The following is a 20,680-nucleotide window of genomic DNA, read 5'->3' as shown; positions in this document are numbered from 1 at the left end:
AAACAGGCGTGAAGTGGAAGCAATTCCGCGTTTCGTCTGATAAGTGCAATGCCGGAGGCCTAATTACAGTCCCTGTCCCTTTCCACCCTTTTCTTAGAGGAAAGGATGGGAAGGAAAAGTGGATTTGGTGGCAGAGGGGTCGCATAGGAAGAGGAAATTTCCTCCTTATGTGCGCCTCCTCCTCCGTCAATCAAGGGTAGGCAACACATCTGCAATTATGGATGTTTATGGGCAGCGGTCGCTTTCTTTTTCGGCGGATTCAGGTGGCCGCTTACTCGTTTGCTACCTTATGTTATAAAAAAAAAACATAATGTAATGACTATCAGGGTTAAAAGATTATGTTGAGTTAATTTTTCCGTCATGTTGAAAATAAAAAGGTATGTTTTCGCCTTTCGAATGTATTTAAATTAAAATTCGTTAACGGAGTTCATTACATCGAAGCTTGCTTGACCTAATTCCGTACAACCTTAATGAACCCGTAAGCAATGAACTACATCTGTTCAGACACTTAATATTAATGTTCATAATAGTGGGTCAGATTACTAACTTAACTTGCCTATTATTCAACGCCTATTGATTACAGTCCTTATTCTTTGGTAACACTGACTCTTCTTATAACTATACTAGCTGTTGCCCGCGACTTCGTCCGTGTGGTATTAGAAAACATACGAACTATATAAATAACAAAAGCTACTTATCCCTCGGGAACAGGACATTTCTCGGAAATGAACCTTATCCCATGTGTACTCCAGACTTTGTTTTATATCTGTGCCAAATTTCAATAAGATATGTTGAACCCTTGTAGAATGGTCATGTAAACATTAAAAAACTAAATTAATGAATCCCACGGGAACTTAACTATTCCCGGGATAAAAAGTAGCCTATGTGTTCTTCCAGACTATGCTCTAAACCTGTGCCAAATTTCTTGGAGATTCGTTCAGCTGTTTAGGCTACAAACGCTAACCAACATCAATCCATCCATCGTAACTTTCGCATTTATAATATTTATTAGCTTTCGCTCGCGACTCTGTCCGCGGTGGTATTACAAAAAAAAACAAAAGTGAATAGCCTATGTGTTCTTCCAGACTATCGTCTACATCTACACCGAATTGCATCGAAATCCGTTCAGCCGTTTAGGCTACAAACTCTAACAAATATCCATCTATCCACCCATCCATTTAAACTTTCGCTTTTATAATATTAGTATGAAGTATGATTACTATGATATGATATATAATTGTTAGGTCATATTGATAGGAAAAATCAATGCGGAACTCTTTCTGTTTTCTCCAAAGTTAAATATGACAAGTTTCACAACCAACCGAAATTACATTCAAATGTATAACATTGTCCTAAACTCCACTACATTTCAACATATGACGGCGGTAAGTTATTATTTTTAGTAATAAAATATTTCACTTAAAATTAATAACCGTATCAAATCTCGGTGTTCCGTAGACTATCAATCCATTTCAATCAAAGTGGAGTTTAAAGTAAATCTTCCTTAGTAGAAGCCTTACGTATAATTAATTAAAAAACAATTAAGCTAATGAATTTAAAAAAAAGTTAATCAGGTCTACGTCATTAAAGTTTCCGGTTGTCGGGACATCTACAGGCATATCAAATCAAACATCGATCTAAGTTATTTTTTCTAACAAGCAATAGAATCGTACTAAACATGGTTGAAACATGATAAGTGGTAAGCCCGACTAGTATGTTATTACTTGCCATCTTGTTGAGTATATCTGTGATTTCTATAAAAGATGAACGCCGTAAAAGTTGGATTTATGTGACGATTATATTTTTATGTGCGTAACAATGGCATAGAAACACATTTGATACAAGAAATACTATTACATCCTGACTATATCTGTTCATAAGTTTTTCAACTACTGCAAAATTTAATGAATGGTTTAATGTTTTTGACAATCTAATCAAATATAGGCAATTTCGCACAATATTACTCAAAATTACAGCAGTTTTCTCGTTAAGTTTTATAGTAACCGTGTTTAAAAGTTAAATAACATAATAATTTTTTACCATATAGGCAGTTGATTATAATTCCATAGTGTTTCTCGTGTATAGAGCGGAGCTAGCTAGACACGTTTCTACTTAAATGGCTCCCAGGTAAGGCACGATTGCGTTTGATTGGTTTATTACAAACGCACTCTATCGGATATCGTCCCACTGACCTATTTTTGTGATGAACAAGTTGCAATTGTTTTAAATATATGCAATGTCTAGTGTAGTTAGTTTTTTTTGTTGTCACATTTTAGATATATTTTAACATAAATATGTCTCAATTTTAGTCGACTGAACATTTTATGATTGAGACAATCAAGAATTCTTCTTCAACACGTTATAGGTTACAAGTTGGAACCATTCGTTTTTTTAATTTTTTTTTAATGAAATAATTTTATGCTTGTATTGTCATTAATATTTGCCGTATTAATTATTCTCATTGCAAGATTATCTTACTACTCACTAATATTATAAATGCGAAAGTTTAGATAAATGGATGGATGTTTGTTAGAGTTTGTAACCTAAACGGCTGAACGGATCTCGATGAAATTTGGCAAAAATGTAGAGTATGGTCTGAAAGAACACATAGTGTACTTAGTTTTTTTAATTCCACGCGATCGAAGTCGCGGGCGAAAGCTAGTTATTGATAAATGCGTACAATTATTACATAGATTCCGAATGACATTGTCATTAATCAAGAATACATTATTCATACGTAACGTGCGTGTCAACTAACATGTTACAAATGAGTCCATTGTCTCATGTGTAACATGTAACACGTTACAAACGAGGGAAAGTAAACCACATTGATACCGCGGAGCTGTCGATCAAATTCTATGAAAGCTTTCGACTTGTCACTTGTCAAAATATTATAACGAATTCGAAGAAAGTCTTGAACAATGACGCTATGACAGCTGTGTTACGCCGACTGTGACAGGTGACAGGTTGCATGCTGTGTCTTTGAATTTATGTGAAGCTTTCGGTTTCCGTTTCCATTTGAGATGATACTATGAGCATTTCCCAGTTATTGTATAATCGCGGACGTTTATTTCTTACCCATTTTGTTGAAGTCACTTGAAAATCATACAGTTAGGTTCCTATACTTGTCATAGCAAAACATAAGTGGTTATGGTGGTCTAGATTATGGCGCCTCTTTCCTATTAGATATTTGATTTAAGTGGTAATCAAATTTAATTCTTCGACTTAGTAGGTTAAGTATCCTTTATTTCATTTAAATGAAACTAGCTGTTCCCATGCGACTTCATCCGCATGAAATTATCAAATTGTCAATTGCAAATGTCAAAATGACATGACGTGATGTCAAACCATGGCAACCTTGCTTCCTTGATGTTGGCAACAACTTGTGGTCTCTTTCCCACATTAGGGTTTTTATCCAAAATATTTACCCCTAAGTTTAACGGCGTAAAAATATATAACCTAAAGCGTGACGTAAGTGTAGGGCTATTTATTAAAAAAAGAGTTATTCGAAAATATGCTGTGATTACTGACATCTTAGGCAACAAAGAAGTGTGTGTTTACGCTTTATTATATTAGTACAGATTGTTTGATAGTTTTGCCCGACATTCTCATAAACAATATTTCATACACAATACAAAATTACTTCAGCATACCATAGATTTATGTGTGTAACAGAATATAAATTATGAGTGTATTACACAATTGAAATACGTACAGGGCGTGTAATTTACATATGACCCACATAAGTGCATATTCGGTGTGTAAATGTAAATGTTGCATAAAACGAGCTATCGCTATGAATTTATGAATCTAGTATATTAGTTATGTGAATTAACTAGTGTTATCTAAAATATTTTAAGGAATCCTTTCAATGATGGATCGAAGAATGTTTGTTTGAAGGTATCTCCAGCACAATCCAACGGATCTTGATGAAATTTGGTACAAATGTAGAGTATGATCTGGAATACAGGCTACTTAGTATTTTTTTTAATTTCACACGGACGGAGTCCTTTACACTAAAATGTTTAGTTTAAACGTAATATGACAATTACATATTATGTATTTTTACATCAAGAAATCAAGACAAAATTAATTCCGATCACGATGAAGTCCAATATAAATGAAGCTGAAATAAAATTTACTTTTTAGTACGTTAAAGGTAAGGTGCGAAATCGTAAAGCCGTATCTTATATAAAATTCATCAAGCCATCAATATTTGCAATGGAATTGCGCGTAAAAACACAAACATGATTAACATTGCAGTTTGGTTACCATATTTAGTGGGATAGGCCCTTATACAGTACTATAATTAACTTTCGAATTTGTAATGGCAGTTTTTACGTTTGAATTAACACGAGTTAAGAGTTTTACTTTCGTTCTTGTATCGCTTAAGGCGAGTTTGTAGCGAAAGCTTTTTACGAATCGGCTTCGTCATTGCCTTTGATATTTTGTTTAGTAAGTTTTTGTTTTTAATTAATCAACGACTTATGCTGGGTTGCTGAAGTTACTATTTATTTTATCACTAGCTGTTGCCCGCGACTTCGTCCACACAATATTAAGATAAAAAAGTAGCCTATAATATGTCCGTCTACGTCAGCTACACTTCAGTGAAAGTCAGGTCGAAATCGGCTCAGCCGTTTCGGAGGTTGCCCGGAACAAACGCGGCTTACAGACAGACAGACAATTTTTTTTAAATGCCGTTATCAGCAACGCAAATACATCACCTTCCCGAAATGTGGATTTTTTCTTTTGATATTACAAACAGACACACCAATTTTATTATATGTATAGATAAATTACGTCTTCATAAGTTTTAGGTTGAACTACATTTCAAAGGGATGAAACTCGAATTACAAAGTTTGGAAACGCATTTTAAGAAGTTAGACCATAAACACTAACGAATTATAAAAGTAACTGCGAAACCGGCCATTAATTAAAAATATTCAGAATTACTGTAATCGTAATGTATTAAATCTTTCATAATAAATCATTATCACATCACTTTTTCAAATCAGTTAAGATGTTAAGCAGGAAGTAAAATATGCACATTAAAAACATAACAGTCCTGTCTATCAAGAAAAATATTGTATCTACAGTTTCAATAAAAGGCTAGTAACGTCTAATGAAAACGCAACGCTAATTCGATTGCATATTTTCCAATGAACGAAAGTATGTTTTCACTTGATCGATGGTCTTGTAGTAATGATGGGCCGCGTCGTGCAATTAGCTTGCGCGAATCGTAACCAATCGCATAGACAAGCGTGAGCGTCTGTCAAAAGGTACTTTGTGTCTTATGGTTGTCTGTTAAACTAGTTGAATAGAATTTAATAGTTAATTATCGGTTATTTTATACATTACTAGCTGTTCCCGTGCGGCTTCATCCGCATGAAATTATGAAAAAATTATTTTATTGGTTACAATTGTTAAATTATCAAATGTCAAAATGACACGACATGACAAACCTTAGCAATCTTTCTTTCTTGATGTTGGCAGCAACTAATGGTCTATTTCCCACATTAGGGTTTTTGTCCAAAATATTTACCCCCTAAGTTTAATGGCGTGAAAATATATAGCCTAAAGCGTGACGTTTTGCAGGGCTTTTTATTAAAAGAGGAATTATTCAAGAATATGCTGTAATTGCTGACATCTTAGGCAACAAAGTAGTGTGTGTTTACGCTTTATTACAATAGAAGATAGATAGATAGATATAGTGTTAGCATATACCTGTCGCTGGCCAACTGCTGGCTTGTTCATGACATCGAATTTCATTGTAAGCGTTAATTGGAGTTTCTTGAATTGTTAGGAGATAACGGTCCTGGACTGATTATGATCACGTTAATACTCCACGTACCTTTTTCTTACTAATTAATTAAAAAGAAAATTAATTAATCATCTATATCAATTAATCGAGGAACCGTATTGTCACCCAGTGCCACAGTATACTTCAATTGAGTCATGAGAATGTTCTTCAATCAGGTGCTGTAAAAACGTGTCTTACTGACACTAATGAATGTGTTAGTTGTTCCTACTTCTTACTTATTGTTACGGACGGCTTATTATCAATATTCGTGAGAACGATTTCGTAATGTTATCGACAAAATTTGTAAGATATTTGTGCAGCGCGTAAAGTACACCGTCTAATGTTTACAAATTTTCTTATTGATTACGAATACTCGACTGTTTATGATAGTCCCTTTGTTCGTCTTTTTAGTTAATGATATTATATTAAATTTTAACTTAACATACGCATTATTTGTCTGGTCATCGATTTTTTTGTATGTATTGAAATAACTTTTATATTTTTTTCATCATTAAAAAGCAAAATCAGTGACTAACATAGAAAATATTTTTATTATTTTTTAAGTTTAACGCAAACTAAATCGCGAGCAACAACTAGTATGTTACAAATTGTTACAGCAAGGAATAAAATAATTGGAACGTAAGAGAAAATAGACACGACTTTAAGTTTTAAAATTCCATTCAATTTCCCGTCGCCTGGATTACCCAAGCGTTACTTCGAAGCTGGAACTCCTTGGATTGAGTCTGAAAACAATTTTCTAAAGCAATCTACCAGAAATGTCGTTGTAATATAATAGGGAAACTGTTTTAAGATTGAAAACGTTCATATTTCTTTTGACATTCTGATGTTTTGCGGTTTATCATCTCACAGATCGTAAGATATTTAATGACGCAATTTTTTTATTTAATCTTAAACATTTTTAGATTCTACAATAAGTAAAACTCAAAGTAAATTTAGAAATATTCATTTGCTTTCACTTATATAGATATGCAACTAAGCTTTCGCCTGAGACTTCGTTTGCGTGGAAAAAAAAACAAAAGTAAGTATGTGTTTTTTCAGACTATCCTCAACTACCAAATTTCATCGAAATCCGTTCAACCGTTAAGGCTACAAACTTTATCAAACATCCATCTAAACTTTCGCATTTATAATTAATATGAGCATAAAGTATTATAGACCCATCTTTATTATAAACTGACTTCCTAAATAATAATTATTAGGGAAATAAAAAAATACACTTTTTAAACAAGTGATCATAAAATTAAATACAGATAATATAATAAGTAACTCATTTGTCCGGTAATAAAAAGTGATTTACAATTGTTTCCGTTTATTACCATAAAGCGCTTGCTATGTTGGCAGTACTGCTTTTATCGCTTACGTTGGCAACACTGCTGGTTTCGGTTATCGCTGCGTCCTACTAAACTAGTACGACAATCTGATAGGAAAACTGGAACAGCGAAAAATTCAACAGGAGATTTCATAGTGCATTGTTTAGAATTCTCGATTATGAATGTGGATTGACTGTAATTCGTTTACATATTCATTGAGATCAGTTTGTTTATTTAATTGTAATCATCAGTAAATACGTCTCTGAGAGGCTTGGAATCTACGCTAGGTTATGGATACAGTTAACCCCACTAACTCTAAGGGTTGGTTGGTTATTGTTGGCATGCAATGCATTACTTTATTGTTAAAAAAAATCATATGAAAGTTTCAGATTACATAGAAGAGATTATTTTGTGATCTGAATACGAAAAATCTTTTTTTTTTGTTACGAATGAACTCAAAAACTGTTGGCCTTATTTCTAGAATTCTTTTACCAATTGAACACTCCATTAACCCTACGTAAATTAGCTATATTGCGCAGAGATAAATCATAGTTAATACTGTTATAAAATGTTTAAAAACGAATATTTGTCTGAGCGAAGTCGGACCGACCGCTAGTCTATTTAAAAAAACTCAAATAACTTTAATCGTGATAAGACTGTCTTATGTTTCATATTACCTTAGCTGTGGCAAACAAGAACCGACTATTTCTTTAATCTAGCAAAATATTTCCATTGCCCATTTAAAAGCTTAATGCACTTTGATCTATATTGATCGTATCTTACATTCGCTTCGCTTACATTAATCATCCGTAATACCTTACACACGAGGATAGAACAGAGCAGTAGATAGCACAGTACGCCTATGGATTGAATGTGCACGTATTGTGAAAATAATACTGTTATTATAGTGAAGTGACTGCTCTGCGTCGCTACCCTCGTGTGCATAATAAGCGTTTAATGGACAGGTAAGTGATAATGTGTAAATGCTCAGTTTATTTACGATTGCAGTCATCAACATAAACCTTAATAACTGGTTCGAACTAAACCGTGCCAATACGATAAAGCCGACGTTGCCTCTTTGAATTTATTTGTAGTGCAAATCTATTCTATTATAACAAAGCGTAACACACACTACTCTGTGGCGTAGGATGTCAGAAATCACGCCATATTTTTGAATTCTCTCTTTAATAAAAAGCCCTACACTTACGACGCTTTAGGCTATTTTCAGACTATTAAACTTAGGGGTAAATAATTGGAAAAAAACTTCACTTAGGACAGTGACCATAAATTACAAGCTACAGTATTTAATATCAAATTTCTAAGACCTTCGTTGTTATTTGAGCATTAAAATTTTGACATTTGCAATTGAGAATTTGACAAATGTAAATTATCAAATAAAGATTTTTATAATTTCACGCGGATGAAGCCACACGGGAACAGCTAGTCAATTATAAGCACGCGATTTGACTAACTACCACACGGAGTCGGTAAACGTCCGTTAAGTTTCCTTAGTGTAGATTTTATAATCAATATCTATACTAAGGAACTCGTTAAATAACTATTTAATAATGAGTACTGACTGTAATGATCAAGTATCGACGTAATTAAATCAAGATTAACAGCAATAAAGCCTTAATACGTTCCCGCAGTAAGATCAAATCGAAAATAAACCTCACATCGAAGTTCGTCTTTCAATAGGTAATTGCCATTCTCGGCAAATCTGAGGCCAGGAGCGGAAGGTGCCGGATTTCATTTGGGAAAGTAATTTACTGAGAAAACGTTTCTAGTTACCCAAGTTTACTTTGATGAATCTTTATTATTGATGTAACTAAGCTTACGGGGAAATACTGAATCGCCATTTAAATACTGAAGCTTAATAAATGATAAGACCACAAACTCTAAATTCCATTAACATTTTGACGTCTAACGTATTATAAGCACTTAAGTGAAGTGTTTGAAATCCGTTTAAGAAATCGGCCATGAATGACTAGGTAACATCATCATCACTAGCTCACTATATGTCCCCACCGAGGGGCTCGGAGCCTACCCTAAGTTAGGAGTGACTAGGCCATAGTCAACCCCGCTGGCCCAGTGCGGGTTGGTTGACTTCACACATATTTTTAAATATCTTTGTCTATACGTGCAGGTAACATCACGATGTTTTTCTTTCACCGTAAGAACGTCGGGTAAATTATTTACATACGGAAATTCAAAAAATCGAAAATCACATTTGTATATGGCGGGATCCGAACCCAAGAGACCTGTAGATTACACATCAAATGCTTAAACCACTGAGCCACCGACACTCTATCGCTTCACGGCCTTTTCGCTAAGATCAAAGTGTAGACTAGGTAACGATAAAGGGAAACTTCAGAAACCTTGTATTAATATGAGTGTGTATTACAGGTGTGGTTGTGATGAAATGGTGGTGTACGGTAGCGCTACTGGCGCTGTCGGCGGCCCCCCGCCGCGCCGCGCCCCGCGCCGCCATCGGTGAGCAATACTACAGTGAGCATTCTTCTTTGCACTTTATTCACTAACCAATCGAGAACAAATCGTAGACGACTTGTATTGTATATCTTAGTAAGGGATATATTTTAATTACACCGCTCGAACAAATGTAGTTCTTTGCAAAAGATCGCCAACTTCTCATTTCAATCACAAATTTTGGTTAAATAATTAAAATTTTAACAAAGATAGTGTCAAAAAATGCTGTAATGTAGCATTATGTAGATTATCATTATTACAAATCTTGAGTTAATTTTAACACAATTACTTTTTAGATTTAAAACTTACCTTTAAAGGGTTCTTCTTTGTGACTTAAGTTTGATGGAAGGAAATGACAACTCAAATGTTTTAGATTCTTGATAAGTTAGAGCTTTATCATACTAGCTTTCGCCCGCGACTTCGTACGCGTGGAATTAAAAAAAAAAAAACAAAAGTAAGTAACTTATGTGCTCTTCCAGACTATCCTCTACATCTGTACCAAATTTTATCGAAATCGGTTCAGCCGTTTAGACTACAACCTGTAATCCCTCCATCCGTCTAAACTTTCACATTTATAATATTAGTAAGAAGTAAGATTTAACATGAATATGTAAACATAAGCTTAACCAAAGACATGTTTCAGTAAAAGCTTTAAATTCAATTAGAACGGAAATCAGATTTACTACATAAGGGTTACTTTAATAATTAAATCACGTTATAGGCGACAGTAATAAAGGATAATTCTGAGGGCGGATTTGCTACGTGACAAGCAAACACAATTGAATACATATGTTAATCGAGTTATGCTAGTTTCACACAAGGGCAGTACACAGTATAGTACACAATACAGTACTGCATTAATTTGACTATTTACCTATAATTTCAAATAAGTTGACGTTTGTAAACACTCTACTGTTCTGTTTAATCAAAGAGTGTGAGAGGAATAGCAATATTAACGAAATATGTCAATGGAGGTTCACTTTAATGTTAAATAAATTCTGTCTCGCCGTTGTACGTACAGTAGCAGCACTGTACTACCCTTGTGTGAAACAATGCGAAATTTGAAGTCTCGTCTGCGATTTGTTTTCTTCCTACTTTTGATCACTAATCACGTACTTTAAGTTGACTTTAGTTTTGCATAAGCAGTTTTTCTTATGCACATATATTTATTTGTTGTATTTTCTCACGTTCTTGTTTATCGCTTTTTCACGTCAAGTGTCTGATTAATATTCTTTACCTTGAAGTGTATCCTTCAAACTTAATTTAAATTATATACTCAGAGTGGTTCAACTATTACTTAAACATTCCGATCTTAAAGATTTCTAGTAATAGCTTAATAGCTTAATACTAAGCTTGATAACATTGTAAGTGATTTAAGTATTAAATTCTTTGATTGTCCGACTCCCTAGCCGCATATATTGCATTTAATTTCTAAGTTTTTTACTTTTTTTAATACTGTTTACATTGTTTATTGTTTTTCTTTATTCATGTTCTCTTAGCGAATAACATGTCTAGTTATCCCGTTAAATAAAAAAACACATGGTCTCCCTTATTTCAGTATCAATATTAGCGCCTTGGGTGCTTCAAAGTGTATATGAACATATGAGAACATATTATTCGCAAACCTATGGCCCTTTCGCCTAACGCCTTATCTACTGATGACGTATCCAGATAAAACTGTCGATTTTGCAACAAAGAAAACATTTAACAGTTCAATCTTTCGCTGCCTCTTATCGTTCAACGCTATAAAAGCTGAATTAAGTTTAGCTCCGTTTATTGCTCGAAGCGTACGGAATATTTCAAAGAATTTCATAGCTTTTAACACTTGGATCGGATCCAAAATTGTAAGGGAAATAAATTTTGTTATGGATTATTCGTCTTATTTAATTTAGAGTAACGATTTTTGTTGGCATAATTGTATTATACATGCATTCCTTTGCTTAGTTTAGTAAAATTTAATACATCTTATATTTTTTACCATCCAAGCAAAGCTAGGATGAATTGCTAGTGAAAGTCCCGTATGGGATATAGCGATACATCTTGTTTGAATTAATGTTATTTATCTAAGGGCAATGGTAATGTTTCCTTGTAACTTATGAGGGTGCTCCGAATTTCCTCTGAATAATTGAACGTAGTCGTGAAACGAGAATATAAAATTCTCTTTGATAATAGATACGAATATACAAAGAATTGGAACAAGTCTATTGTACACTAAATTGTATGAATTGTAGAAATATAGTGTGTTTGAATATAAAAATAATAGATTATTCTTCAAAAGAGATTGTTAAATTCGTGTTAACAGTGATCACATCTAGTTTGTATAAATTTAAGTATTATTAAAATTGAAGCGCATATTAAATAGTAAAAAAAAAATTGACAAATGAATTAAAGACAATCTTACTTCTTACTTCTTACTAATATTATAAATGCGAAAGTTTAGATGGATGGATGGATGGATGGATGGATAGATGGATGGATGGATGGATGTTTGTTAGCGTTTGCAGCTTAAACGGCTGAACGGATCTCTATGAATTTTGGCACAGGTTTAGAGCATAGTCTGGAAGAACACATAGGCTACTTTTTATTCCGGGAATAGTTACGGTTCCCGTGGGATTCATTAATTTAGCTTTTTAATGTTTACTCGATCATTCTGCAACGGTTCAACATATCGTATTGAAATTTGGCACAGATATAAAACAAAGTCTAGAGTACATCTGGGGTAAGCTTCATCCCCGAAAAATGTCCGGTTCCCGAGGGATACGTAACTCTTTGTAATTTATATAGTTTGTATGTTTTCTAATACCACGCGGACGAAGTCGCGGGCAACAGCTCGTATTTAATTAACTTTACCAAACGTTTGATAAGATCAATTTTATTATCTGTTAATAAGTAGCCATAGGTCAAGAGATAAGGATATAAAATGATGGGAACCGGCTTCTCTAATAATTTAAATTAATTGTCATTTATGTCGATAATAATAGTCGACAGTGAAAAGTGAAAAGATTTGACTTTCTTGCGCTAAACACTTTATATGAGTCGTAAATCCTTTGACGATTAGGGTGTCCATGCTTTAACTATTTTATAGAATGATCTAGTCTGTTAATATTTAAAAAAATGTGTTTGTAATTTATTGCGGCTAATTTGCTGCGGCTATATTTTAACTAAAAATGTCAATAAAGCGATAAAATTATAGAATAACCCAATGTTATTTGGACTTTCTCACATCAAGTCTACTGGATAATAAGATTATTTTACATGTTTTGCATAAATTCATGTATTTTTTAATTAATTTTGATACTATGCTGTATTATGTTATAACAAAAGTTAACTAGTTTGCATATTTAACATTAGGTAATCAATTTGTTATTGTACATTTCGCTTTCGGTAAAGATGTTTTAACCACATGCAATAAAATGTTAGGACAAGTGATTAAATTTTTTTTTATACAGCGTGTGTAAACGATTGTTTTACAAACGAAAGCTTTCTCTGTTTGTGTATTGCGATGTTTACGTCCAAATAACTTTAAAATTTTACGACGCACTTCGCTGTAAACGTTACTTTTATTGTTTCTTTTATATCTGGTCAGCGTATTAAGTTTTACCGACTGAGATTTTACAGCTTTGTATGTTTACGTAATGAATTTTTTTTGTTATAAAGCTTTAAGTAATTTGCCTCATGTGATTGTTTCTGAAAAGGATAATTAAGTACATTTAAAATTCTAATGTTGCAATAGTAAATAAATTCCATGCAAATTTTTTTTTTTTAAGATTTTCGAACTTCACTTTCAGTAATTGTTATCCACTTTAGTTTGACCTCTCATTTGTCACACACTTCGCTAATCTGTACAATTATATAATTAAAATCAAATAATCACGTCGCTTGCTGATTTATTCGGGTCGTGTCCGGGAAAGCCGAGTTCAAGTGTAAACCGTGAGAGACGAGATAAAGTGACAGCTGTAAATGATGTGTAAAAATTAATATAATCTATCTTCTATCAAGGTAAAAGACTGACTTACTCTCTGATATAACATAGCCTATACCTTTTTAATTTTCACATACAAATAATCATCGTCACTTAAAAAGTTTAAAATAATCAATGTAATATCAGCCAATTTAAATCCCTTCTGAGGTTTACAGGTACTTAGTTAACCCCTAACTTTCGTGTGACTAGGTTAACGCTGGCCCTGGATGTATTGTATGCTAGTTATCTCCCGCGACACCGTCTTATTCGAATTAAGAAATAAACATACGTAGTCTATGTGTTTTTCTAGATTTTTGTCTACATCTGTGCGAAATTTCAACAAGATCCATTCAGCCGTAGACAGCAAACTCTAATAAACATCCATCCATCTTAACTTTTGCCTTTATATTAGTTAAATCATTAAAGAGCTTTGAATGCAGAGCTTTTGGTTAATATGTTTTCATTAACTTTAAGATTCATATCTTAATTTTTTATAACATTGTGATAAAAAGCCATTAATGTATAAGTGTGTACTCATATTACATTAGCTAATAAATGTTACTTAATACCTCTTACAAAGACCCTATCTAGGTCAGGACGAACGTGATCTGCGTACGGAATTGCTACTACGTTTTGACATCCATAAGTATGACTTCATTATGATTCAATGTAATATCAAATGTGTCATAACCTTTATTTTTGCAACGGCCGTATATCATACTTCATACTCATGTTATAAATGCGAAAGTTTAGATGGATGGATGGATGTTTGTTAGAGTTTGTAGCCTAAACGGCTGAAATTTGGCATGGATGTAGAAAATAGTCTGGAAGCACACTTAGGCTACTTGAATTTGTTTTTTTTTAATTCCGCGCGGAGTCGCATGCGAAAGCTAGTTTCACATACATTTTTCAAAAGAATTCCTGTCGATTTGTTAAAAAAACTTAGGCATTTTTGCCAATGGTGTGTTATTTTTTAGTTCAAACGTTGATTTTAAAACTATTCCATTATTTAAATAAGTTACTCTGTATTTTACTTTTACAAAGTTGTTTGAGAGCTTATTTTATTAACTTATACATCACTGACAAGTACGTCTAAGTTAAAAGTTAAGTGCAACATTTTTAACACGTCAGAAAGCTATCAAAAGGCATTAAACTGTCGATTTATGAACCATCAAAGTTTTTTACTTACAAACGTTGAAGACAAAACAAATACAAAGAAACAAACTAGGTAATGTTCTGATACATTCGCTTACTCATTGGATTTTCCATGAGTCAAAACATTGCTAATCTTTTTCGCAACAAACAAGTTATTGTTGTTCGAATGTTTATAAAAACTTAAGAGGACCCTTGCGATACAGGCTACGCCTATTGCAGGGATACTGATTACTACAGATAATCATTTCCTTTGTATCCACAAACAAAGCAATACAAATATACCTTCTATGTATTTATATTCTTGGATTTAAATAAATTATTTTTCATTTTCATTCATTGTGTAACATTTTATTTTGCAATACGCATACTCATGTGTTTGATGTCTAAATCCGCTTTTAATTGTCACTTAAACAGCCCTTTAGTGCAGATTTATAATACTTAATTACTAAGCGACTCTTAGTTACTATAGAAGAATTATGAATGTTATAGTCAAAGTTGTGTGATTAATAGCCGGTTTCCCAGCTACGTTTAACCGTTTGTTAATGTTTTTGGCTCATAACTTCATGAAATGCGTTTCTGAACTACATAACTTTGGTATTCTGGGTTGAAATTGAGTTCATCCTAACACAAATGAATTGCTAGATAATCTATATTAATGTTATAAAGAGAAATTATGTGTATTTTTGTATATATTAAAATAAATCAAAAACTACTGGACCGATTTGAAAAATTCTTTCTTTATTACAAACCTACACTATCAAGGAGTAACATAGGCTATATTTTTTAATATTATTATTTTTATTTTCACGCCGGTGAAGTCAGAACAGCTAGTGATAAAATAAATAGTGACTCCAGCAACGCAGTATAAATGTGTCAGCTGCAATAATTTAATAAGATAATCAGTTTGCATAGTTACATTTTGCATTAACCGCTTCAGAGTAACAATATGAAGTTGCAGTAAAACATAAATCAATATCAATCAATCACGATACGCCGATCATCGGTTACCGCTCACCAACTTTCCACGTGTGCAGGTGAAACGGCTTGTGTTGCGGAAATCCTACAATTATGCCCTACAGCTGTACATTTGCTGTGTCACCGATCAATAAATGTCTAGATATGACATATCTAGATGTGAACAAAATAAAATAAGTTCAAAATAATAATTTTCTTAAATTGAAAACGGGAAGTTTTGTTAGTCATTTGTCCAAAAATATTATCTGCAGTCAAATAATCTATTAACTCTTTGGTATATAGTAAATATTGGTAATTGATGGTACAATTTTAATGTAGGTTTTTCATACTAAATCTACACTAAAGGTACTTACAGACTGATAACTTTGAAGGCGACTGTTGGTTATTTTTCACCAACTTCCCAAAAAAAGGACGTACTCAATTCATTTGTTACAAACGTACCTCTTTTTCACTTTTTTTATGTGTGTTATTATCGAAATCGTTAAAAACAATGACGTTAAATGGAGATATTAATTTACCTTTAGTAGACATTTAAAGTGCTCTAGTTTAAAAATCACGATTCTAATCTTATTTTATAACTAAAAGATGCAATGACTCTTATATGCCTTTGGCCTAGTCGCTTCTATTATCTTTATAGCCCTTTGCACTTAGGAGACGAACTGTCTGCCGCGCAAGATTTCACTCGCAATCCAGTCCGAAGCTTTTTAGAACGCCAGACGTATTGCTTGACCTCTAAGCTTTGTAAAAAGCTTTCATATAGTTTTAGTATGAGAGATTTCTTTTTAAAATGTTAATCTTTATTCTTTTAATTGTATGTTTTTATTAGTGAAGTCCATGTTTATTTAATTTTTACTTGAAATCGGCTGGAATTAATCTCTCGAAACCATTTATAAACAAAAACTTAGTAACAAATTAAAATAATATGCGCAGGTTAAAAGTTATCTAAACGTAATTGCCCAAAAGCGTGTTAAGTCACTTTCGTTGACCGACAATCGGCGTAGGGCGAAGTACTTGATTTTACTCGTATGTTATCGTCTACTTTCACTGTTTGACCACATTAAATGAGTGGTTAACATGTATAGAGTACTTTTACCTTTATGTGGGAAGAGTAATTTGTATACATCTTTCAAATTCTCATCCATTTGAATTTGTACCTTTACAGAGAGTTTAAGGCTTTTTTCATTTTAACAAGGCGTTGTCCCCACTAAAGAACTCGGAGTCCGCTTCAAGAGGTGACTAGACCATGATACGCTGCCCCACAAGCTGGTAACTTCACATATCTTTGTTTTGCAGATTGAGCAGGTTGCATTATGATGTTTTCCTGACCCGTAAGAATGTCGAATAAATGTACATATGAAAATCGAAATTTGAAAAATACATTGGTACATGGCAGGGATCAAATCTGGACGTAACTGTGCCACTAATGCTAGTTTAATAGACGTAAAAGTCTCATTTTTTATAAAATAATGGTTTCTCCTTTCTTTATGTTACTGGCTTTTATAAGTGTTTATTTGGAATTCATTTACTTTTACGTGAGCGCGAAATTTTCTTCAAGTCAACGACGACTCTTGACCTTTCTTATACAAACACTTGAATGAATTGAACCTCTCAAATGTCAAGATGGAATTAGTCAATACATTTTCGAATATTGGATTCTGAACAGAATAATCGTATTATTCGAATTCTTTTATGTTTTTCTAGATTAATGTTGAAATATAATTTTTTTTCTAAATTTGAGTTACCGTTTATCTTGCTAATATTATAATTTCGAAAGTTTAGATGGATGGATGTTTGTTAGCGTTTGTAGCCTAAACGGCAGAACGGATCTCTATGAAATTTGGCACAGGTTTAGAGCATAGTCGGGAAAAACACATAGGCTACTTTTTATCCCTGGAATAGTTACGGTTCCCGTGGGATTCATTAATTTAGTTTTTTAATGTTTACTCGATCATTCTGCAACGGTTCAACATATCTTATTGAAATTTGGCACAGATATAAAACAAAATTTAGAGTACACATGAGATAAGCTTCATCCCCGAGAAATGTCCGGTTCCCGAGGGATACGTAGCTTTTTGTAATTTAAATAGTTCATATGTTTTCTAATACCACGCGGACGAAGTTGCTGGCAATAGCTCGTTAGTAAATAATTTTTCGCTGTCTTTTCCAAGAAATGAAATGAAACGACACTTTATTATTTTTGGTTGCTTCTGAAAAAATACCTTGTAATACAATGAAAGCGCAGAAATTTAGAAACCATACATGATGGATATAGGACGAAAACGTAAAATCCATGTTGATTAAAAAACATTAAACCTTTCTGCGTTAAAACTCGAAGGCATTGTCAAAAAAAAAAGAATGATCAAAATCGGTCTACTAGCGGCGGAGTTGTGCCGTAACACACATAAAAAAACATACAGACGAATTGAGTAGCTTCTTCTTTTGGGAAGTCGGTCAATAACTTTTAAATCAAACATTCAAAATGTACGTAAAACATATTCTCTGACAATTTTCTCACAAAATGATACGGAAATAAAGTTGTTCAAAATTAATTCGCAAAATTTCTCATATCCGACTGAATTTTCTTAACTAAGCAGACGTAGTTAATGAAGTTGAGTTGAAATTTTTAACGAATTCCAAACTTGGAGAGAAAAGTTACACAATTTATACTTTTGAATTATTTTTTCGTAATTCAATTGATTCTGAGAAACGGACTAGGCATAGAACCGCTTCTGTATTAAATAAACTAGCTGTTACCTGTGACTTCATCCACAGAAACTTATGAAAATGTTATTTTATTGTTTACATATGTCAAATGTCAAAATACCAATTACCTTACTATGGCAATTTTACTTTTTTGATGTCGGCAGCAACTTATGGTCTCTTTCCCACATTAGGATTTTTCGTCCAAAATATTTACCCCCTAAGTTTAATGGTGTGAAAATATATAGCCTAAGCGTGAGGTAAGTGTAGGGCTTTTTATTAAAAAAAAATATTATTCAAAAATTTGCTGTTATTGCTGACATCTTAGGCAACAAAGAAGTGTGTGTTTACGCTTCATTATAATAGTATAGATACGTTCGTTTCCATTTGACAGAAAGAATTGCTCGCTTGACAGATCCTGTCTCTTAATAATCAAAGACCGTAGGTAAACATAATGGCTTTATTTCATCGATCATTACACAAAGTTAACCCTATGTTGGTTTATAATGGAAATTAATTTTATAATTGAATTAAGTTAATCCTTGTTAAGGGCTTTGTTACGTTATGTTAACTTGCGAGTTATAATTGGTTATTAATTACCGTCGCTTAGCGTTATTAAATATTCAAGTTAATAAATTAAGAATAGTTGATTTTGTAATGCTTAGTAATAAGGGTAAGAATTTGGAATGGGTTACCTATAATATTATAATACTAGCTGTTCGCCTGCGTTTATCCGCAAATTATGAAAATTTTATGTTATTGTTTACGTTTGACAAATTATCAATAGCAAATGTCAATATGACATGACATTACAAACTTTAGCATTCTTGCTTTCTTGATGTTGGCAGTAATTTATGGTCTCTTTCCCACATTAGGGTTTTTATCCAAAATATTTACCCCCTAAGTTTAATGGCGTGAAAATATATAGCATAAAGCGTGACGAAAGTGTAGGGCTTTTTATTAAAAAATGAATTATTCAAAAATATGCTGTAATTGCTGACATCTTAGGCAACAAAGAAAAGTGTGTTTATAATAGTATAGATTATGTATTTTTATAAATATAACAACAACAACAAATCCTTACTATGTGCTATTTTACGATTTTGTAATTAAAAGTGTCGAGACCAAAAAAAATCCAACAAAAACAATGTAGTTCTTGTTTTTTTCAGAATCCAATCGATGTCTATTAACAATAAAAAATATTCGATATTCAAATTAAATTGATGAATACAGAATGAGGGAATACAGAGGCGAGAAACGTGAATTTATTTTTTAAATATTTTAAATGTAACGTTAAAAAATATTATTACACATTACAGTTACTAACCCTTAATTCGATCGTATCCGTACTTTCTTCGGTCTTCCTCTACCATTGTAGCCATCTACTTTCAATCTTTACAGTTGATTAGCAGTTGCTCGCGACTTCGCTCGCGTGAAATTTAAAAAAAATAACAATATAGCCTATGTTACTCACTGATAACGTAGCATTTTAATGGTAAAGTATTTTTAAAATAGGCTCATTAATTTTTGAGTTATTTCAATACTAGCTGTTGCCAGCGACTCCGTCCGGGTGGAAATAAAAAAAAACAAACGTGAGTAGCCTATGTGTTCTTCCAGACTATCCTCTACATCTGTACCAAATTTCATCGAAATCCGTTCAGCCGTTTAGGCTACAAACTCTAACAAACATCATCATCACCATCCATCCATCCATCCATCCATCCATCTAAACTTTCGCATTTATAATATTAGTATAGATATAGATATATGTATATTTAGATTGGAAAGCTTCATTTATATCATAACTTAATTAGATTAATTATTAATTTTTCTAATTTCATCCGATGCTTTATTCATTTGTTTCCTCAACCGCGAAGAAACGTCGGATATCCATGCTTTATATATTCCATTAACAGAAACACGCAATGCATGGATACAGACTATATATTGAACTTGAAACAGTAAAATTTCAAACGTTTAATTTATTATTATAATAAAAGACATAACCATTAAATTTGCTTTAAGATGTAACATGAACTGATCTCATTTTGCATTCTTTTAAAGTCAATTCGTGGCTTTATTTACCCGTAAAGCTTGTCATCATCAACATTATGTTCCGCCATAGGCCGTCCACTGCTGAACGTAGGCCTCCCCCATTGATTGCCACAATGCCCGGTCCTGTGCCACCCGCATCCATTTCACTCCCGCAACCATGACCAGGTCATCGGTCCAGCTTGCGGGAGGCCTACCTACGTAAAGCTTGTAATTTGT

The 20,680-nt window shown here is 33.0% G+C and overlaps 1 protein-coding gene across 2 annotated transcripts in view; it reads left to right on the top strand.

Annotated features, from left to right (window-relative positions):
- Window positions 1-20,680, top strand: part of LOC106100047 (serine proteinase stubble-like) — a 79,266-nt gene that overhangs the window by 37,338 nt on the left and 21,248 nt on the right. The window contains exon 3 of one of the 2 annotated variants that reach the window (XM_013278782.1): window positions 9,538-9,624. In XM_013278782.1, the coding sequence (XP_013134236.1) occupies window positions 9,538-9,624 (87 nt within the window). Of the gene's footprint in view, window positions 1-9,537; window positions 9,640-20,680 lie in introns of both variants that reach the window. The other variant, XM_013278781.1, reaches the window with a different exon arrangement.

Source organism: Papilio polytes, unplaced genomic scaffold (genome assembly GCF_000836215.1).
Source record: "Papilio polytes unplaced genomic scaffold, Ppol_1.0 DF824080.1, whole genome shotgun sequence".
NCBI classification, from domain to species: Eukaryota; Metazoa; Arthropoda; class Insecta; order Lepidoptera; family Papilionidae; genus Papilio; species Papilio polytes.
The sequence above is the reverse complement of the archived record's forward strand: the minus strand, read 5'-3'. Positions and strand labels throughout refer to the sequence as shown.